At 42.9% G+C, this 6,854-nt stretch overlaps 1 protein-coding gene across 1 annotated transcript; it reads left to right on the top strand.

Moving 5' to 3' along the window:
• The first annotated feature begins 2,734 nt into the window (after positions 1-2,734).
• On the top strand, positions 2,735-6,211 carry LOC149499782 (uncharacterized). Its single transcript, XM_089738752.1, has one exon. It carries the CDS (start codon positions 2,735-2,737, stop codon positions 6,209-6,211), a length of 3,477 nt encoding a protein of 1,158 aa, XP_089594878.1.
• Positions 6,212-6,854: the final 643 nt, after the last annotated feature.

The following is a 6,854-nucleotide window of genomic DNA, read 5'->3' as shown; positions in this document are numbered from 1 at the left end:
ACCCGCGACCCCCTTGTGTAGTGACCATATCACTTACCACTACACCAGACGGCCGTTAAAAGTAATGGAGTGAAGACCTCGTACTGGTCGTCGTAACGTGGGCGGACAACCAATGAGGTGAAACGACGACCCGGTCAAAATAGCTGGTAGAAACTGGATGCGAAAGGCAAAAGACCGAAAAGCAAAGAGTTCATTTGAGGAGACCTACATTCAGCATTGGGTAGACACAGGTTGAAGAAGAATAATAAATAGAAAGAAAATAGATCATGCCCACGAATAGGTAGCTCATAAAGTGGAAGCTCTTTTTATTGGCATCGAGATAATTGAAAAAAAAAAAACGAGTATCGGAAATATATCGCACTTGGCGACAAAATGCGTGTCCCAGTAGCAATTTCTTCAATCCCAAAGTTCACTATCCCTGTAGAAATATAATACAAAAGTTTTGATCGAATTCTTGTCCTTTGACAAGATAGGATTCCCAGAGTAATTGCTATTTCATCGGTCATCTCTAACTATAAGGGAACTATCACGATTTGTATTTCAAAACATTATTACATCGACTGTATCTTTAGAGCACGAATTACTTCGGTGATTTTAAATTTAATCAAAAACGTGAGTTTGTATGCAAATCAACGTCGTTAATGTGCAGAAGTTAGTCAGTTTGCATTTTGTGCTCAATTCCATACACTTCTACTATTAATTACGCTTTTGCTGGCAGTGCTTATATCAACCCAGGCTTTGCTGATATTCATAGCAACGATAACTGCTCACTATTTGATGGGCCGCATCAGCATCTGCCTATAAAGGCTATAAAAATTTCGTGCTTTGGCGAGAATACGCTAATTAACTACGACCGCAGCCCAGTAGATTTGCGTCTTTCTCATGTGAGAAGATTTGAAACTTAGCATTAAGCGAGATATTTTGGGAATGTACGTTACGTGTCTAGACGGGCTGCGGACCGCGGACCGATTGCAATTCATGTTTATCACCCCTAGTCGGAACACGTGGTTCGATAATGCGGCAATTCCAACTCCTGAGCCAAAAGGGTCGGTTAGAACTTACAACGCTACGTTAACAATTTACTAAATAAGCCCAAAAAAATAATAATAAAGACAATTTTTCACGTCATTAGCAAAAAGTAAACGCTATTGCCAAAAGAAGAAACAAAAAAAAAGACAGTTTATTACAGTTCATTATGTAAACAATATTATTCAAGTACAAATTGCAATGCCACGTGAAAAGCTCGAAGTGAAATATGTTGCGTAAAAAGCCCGTTTCATAAATAGTGATACGAACGAAATACACTCTGAGCGGGAAATTAACAGTGTCGACTTTAATATTTCATTTGGAATCAGCGGATTCTGACTCGAAGTAGGGATGGCCGATGTCGATACCGGCCTATACGGATTAATCCGAAAAATCAACACGACTAGATTTTTTAAAACACCAAATGCACTCCTGGTCTGAATACAATAATCGTGCTAAGACGCCAAGCTTGAGTAGTTTTCGGTGTTCGAATCTCAGGTGGGTACCAATTTTTCTAATGAAATACGTACTCAACAACTGTTCACGATTGATTTTCACGGTGAAGGAATAACATCGTGTAATAAAAATCAAACCCGAAAAATTATAATTTGCGTAATTACTGGTGGTAGGACCTCTTGTGAGTCCGCACGGGTAGGTACCACCACGCTGCCTATTTTATGCCGTGAAGCAGTAATGCGTTTCGGTTTGAAGGATGGGGCAGCCGTTGTAACTATACTGAGACCTTAGAACTTATATCTCAAGGTGGGTGGCGCATTTACCTTGTAGATGTCTATGGGCCCCAGTAACCATTTAACACCAGGTGGGCTGTGAGCTCGTCCACCCATCTAAGCAAAAAAAAATTATTTGATGATCCAATTAGCGTTAAATTTTGCGATTTTTAAACATTTCAGTATCGCCCATCACTGGTTCCGAGCGTCAGTTGCCATTCCAGAAAGTTCGTTTGAGATTAAATTGGACGTGAAGCTCTAAAGCGAAGTAATTACGACGATAGAAGCCATAACATACTGTGCAGGACGAAATAGGGTTTTTTATAGTTTAAGAAACAAATAGATTTAATTTAACCGTTAATAAGTGATTACGTAATAAATGTATAATCTTAAGTTATTTTATAGTCAATATGTTAGTGTATCAGATCAGAGAATGTAAATAGACCAATAGGAACGATTTGTGGAGCGCTTTCACTACGGTAACATACAGATCAAGGGACCCCCGAAAGTGGCGCGTCGATAGCGCGTCGCGAGATGGGGTACTGAAATAAATATAAAAGGATGGCCATTTATAGGCAAAAACAGTTCTCAGTGGATCTTCGACAGAAACAGTTCTCAGCAGATAATCAAGACAGAAACAGTTCTCAGAAGCTCTTCGACAAAGAAACATCAGCAAGACAGAAACAGTTACCAGCAGTTCTCCAATAGTACAGTTATCAGAAAACCACCAGTGAATCAGCTACCAGTGAACCAGACAGTTACCTGTGAAACCTCGCTACAGAAGCCGAAACCCATCGAAAGAAACAGCCGTCTTCTACCAGCGCACAAACAGACAGCAGAAAACATTATCACACGACTCGGAAACAGCCATACAGACCGGGTCGTGTACATTTCATGGTCCATTCGAGCCGGATAGAGGACACATTTCATTATTCTTTCGAGCCCGGTAGAAGATACGTTTTGAAAAGGAAACTGGAACAATGCCGATAACGCGGTCAACAGGAAGAGGACGGATAGAAACTAAACAATCGCCGCCCTCAGAAACCACAGCTACAATACAGAGCGTGTGGACAGAAACAACCGCGAATACCGTCATGAGTCTGGTAGCCCCCACAACAGAATCATCGTGTGCAAGAGCCAACATGGAAGCCACGACGAAACTCGCAGAGAAACCTGGGAACTCAAAAACAGAGGCCGTCAAACAGTATATAGTCAAACAGAATGACGTGCCAACAAAACAGCGCGCCGGTACAGTCAAAACTGACCGGTCGCGAAACAGAAAAGAACAGAAGATAGCCAAAGCTAGAGAAGAGCTCGCCCGCCTACAAGTGGAATTGGCAGCCGCCCGACTGGCCACGCTCGAAGCTGGATCTGATGACGAAAACAGCGAATCAGAATACAGTAAGTCAGAACTCGATGAAAGAGTGGGCACGTGGCTGGAAACCCAACCCACAAAAACAGAAAATGACGACCAGCATAATGAAAAACCGGCGGGAACCTGCGACAAACAAGACTTCTCAGATCTAACCGCAGCAATAACACTCGCCGTCAAAGCCGCCCGCGAACCAAGATACACAGAGTTGCCATTCTTCAACGGCAATCACCAAGACTGGCTATCCTTTCGCGCAGCCTATCACGAGACAATGAACTCCTTTACAAAAACAGAAAATATAAACAGACTCAGAAGGAACCTGAAAGGAAGGGCAAAGGAAGCCGTTGACGGATTACTTATAACAAATGCTGATCCGTCCGACGTCATAAGAAGTCTAGAAGCGCGATTCGGAAGACCGGAAACGATAGCCATAACGGAGTTAGACACGCTACGAGCTCTGCCAAGACTAACAGAAACACCAAGAGACATTTGTATATTCTCCAGTAAGGTGACCAACGCCGTAGCTACGCTTCGTGCATTAAATTGCACACATTACTTATATAATCCGGAAACTACCAAAACAATGTTAGAAAAACTCACACCAACGCTACGTTACCGATACTACGACTTCACCGCGGTACAACCGAAGGAGGATCCGGATCTAATTAAATTTGAAAAATTCATGAAAAGAGAAGCCGAACTGTGCAGCCCTTATGCACAGCCTGAACAGGCGGGGCACTACTCGCAGCCCGCACAACATAACAGACGCACACAAAACGTGCACATAGTCAGTGAGAAGCCATCACGAGCTAAATGTCCGGTATGTAGCAACACTGAACACACCACAACAGACTGCTACATATTCAAGAAGGCAGACTCAAACACAAGATGGGACATCGCTAAGAATAAACACCTGTGTTTCCGATGTCTCAAGTATAGAAATAAAACCCACCACTGTAAACCGAAGACGTGTGGCATTAATGATTGCAAATATACTCACAACAAGATGCTACACTTCGACAGAAAAATTGAAAAAACAGACAACAGTGACAAGGAAACAACAGAGAACATTAATTCCGCTTGGACCGGAAAACAGAAACAGTCCTATTTGAAAATAATCCAAGTCCAAGTACAAGGACCGATAGGCACGGTTGATACATATGCGCTGCTCGACGATGGATCAACGGTAACACTGATCGACGAAATCATCTGCAAGAAGACTGGAATAACAGGACCAATCGATCCGTTACACATACAGGCGATTAACAACATAAAATCAACGGAAACAAGGTCAAGAAGAGTCAACCTCACGCTCAGAGGCCTCAACAGTCGAAAAGAAATAATACAAGCGAGAACAGTTAACGACCTACAAGTAACAGCACAAAAAATACCAAAGGAACAGATAGATGAGTATTCGCACCTACGAGACATCAGTGACATCATCACGTACGAGAACGCGAAACCTGGAATCCTGATTGGCCAAGACAACTGGCACATGTTACTAGCTTCGAAAGTTAGACGAGGCAACAGGAATCAGCCAATAGCGTCACTGACACCTCTAGGCTGGGTATTGCATGGAGGTCGCACTCGTACCCTAGGCCACCACATAAACTACATAAATCATGCTAGCGAAACCCAGGAAGATGATAAAATAGAAAATCTGGTAAAACAGTACTTCGCTATGGATGCGCTATGCATCACACCAAGAAGACCAAAAACAGACCCAGAGGAACAGGCGCTTCGCATCCTCAACAGCAATACAGTCCACACAACAGATGGAAGATACGAAACTGCTCTGCTCTGGAAAACAGATAATGTCAGTCTACCAGACAACTACAATAACTCGTTAAAGCGACTGATAAATACAGAAAACAAACTCGATCGTAATCCGGAACTGAAACAGAAATACACAGAACAGATGGAAGCACTCGTCGCGAAAGGCTATGCTGAGCCCGCTCCAAAAACAAAAACAGAGAACAGAACATGGTATCTACCTCACTTCGCCGTCGTGAACCCCCTAAAGCCGGAAAAACTCCGAGTCGTCCACGACGCCGCCGCCAGAACAAAAGGGGTAGCTTTAAATGATATGCTGCTTAAGGGACCGGACCTACTCCAATCACTACCAGGAGTGATAATGCGATTCAGACAGCATAATATAGCAGTAACAGCAGACATCAAGGAGATGTTCATGCAAGTGAAATTGAGACATGAAGACAGAGACGCGCTCCGTTATCTCTGGCGCAAAGATCAGCATGATGACAAGCCCCCAGAAGAAAACAGAATGACCTCGTTGATCTTCGGGGCGTCAAGTTCTCCTTCCACAGCAATATATGTAAAGAACTTGACCGCCCAGAAACAAGAAGCCACGCACATGGAAGCGACAGTCGCAGTACAGAACAGGCACTACGTAGACGACTACTTGGATAACTTCAAAACTTTAAAAGATGTAGTGCACATAACTACAGACTTTCGTCGAAAACACGAAATAAAGCCGACCTCGAAGACCTTCTGGACCGACAGTAAGATAGTGTTGAGATGGACAAGAACGGGATCACGCTCGTACAAACCATACGACACCCAACGCCTGAGAGCTATAGAAGACAGTTCAACAGTAAACGGGAGGCGATGGTTTCCCACGAAGCACAACTTAGCCGACGACGTGACCCGAAACGTCCCAATGCCATACCAAAATGAACATAGATGGTTCAGAGGGACAGAATTCCTACGCCAACGAGAGGACTCCTGGCCGACGGAATCGGCGTCAGAAACTACAGAACCGACGGGTGAAGTAAATATAGCAGCTGCAGCACCGGCGGGAGCCTCATGGCCGAGGCGTCGCCATGAAAAGTGGAAGTGCCAGTCACGAAATACACACATGCGAGGGAAAAGTGATAGCGACATATCCAGGTCCCGACAACGTGGGGCGCACCGTAGACATCAGAACCAAGGGTGGAGTTCTACGGAGACCAGTACGAAAGCTACTGATCCTGCCCATCGAAGAAGACCATCCTGCACCGAGAAGAATGCGACTGACTCGCACGGCGGGAGTAATGTGCAGGACGAAATAGGGTTTTTTATAGTTTAAGAAACAAATAGATTTAATTTAACCGTTAATAAGTGATTACGTAATAAATGTATAATCTTAAGTTATTTTATAGTCAATATGTTAGTGTATCAGATCAGAGAATGTAAATAGACCAATAGGAACGATTTGTGGAGCGCTTTCACTACGGTATAATAACCGGCAAACTTCTTGAGCGTTTGTTGACGTAGTGGGGGTAAGTTTGCGCATGGTACACTCACGTGCAAAAACATTACTTACTCTGCGTCATAATGCTATTAAATTATTAAAATCAACATATGTATTTATTTATATATTTATTAGAACATCAACAAAACATATAGGTTAATAATTGTAATAATTTAATATTGGAGTAAAATAGATATTCCTTCTATTAAGTCAAAACTAGAGCTGTTGCCAGGTCTTGGTTCAGTTGAAGCGAAGCTGGTATTTGTAATTTTTTTTCGTTATCATTATCTTGACCATCATCATCATCACTGTTTTCATTACCCGAGTCGCTATCATCGTGATGAGTCGACATAGGGCTCATCGGCGTAGTTTACAACTCGGTCGGTTCGATCTTCTTTTTTGTCTATAATTAATTATTTTTTGAAGATATTCGATTCGTAGTAATCGAATGTTACTTTTTTCATTTACCAGCTTCCGA

The sequence above is a fragment of the Bombyx mandarina genome, chromosome 26 (genome assembly GCF_030267445.1).
Source record: "Bombyx mandarina strain Sakado chromosome 26, ASM3026744v2".
In the NCBI taxonomy this organism is placed as follows: Eukaryota; Metazoa; Arthropoda; class Insecta; order Lepidoptera; family Bombycidae; genus Bombyx; species Bombyx mandarina.
The sequence above is the reverse complement of the archived record's forward strand: the minus strand, read 5'-3'. Positions and strand labels throughout refer to the sequence as shown.

Coding starts and splice junctions, on each gene's coding strand:
- LOC149499782 (XM_089738752.1), top strand. CDS start 2,735: ATGCCGATAACGCGGTCAACAGGAAGAGGACGGATAGAAACTAAACAA.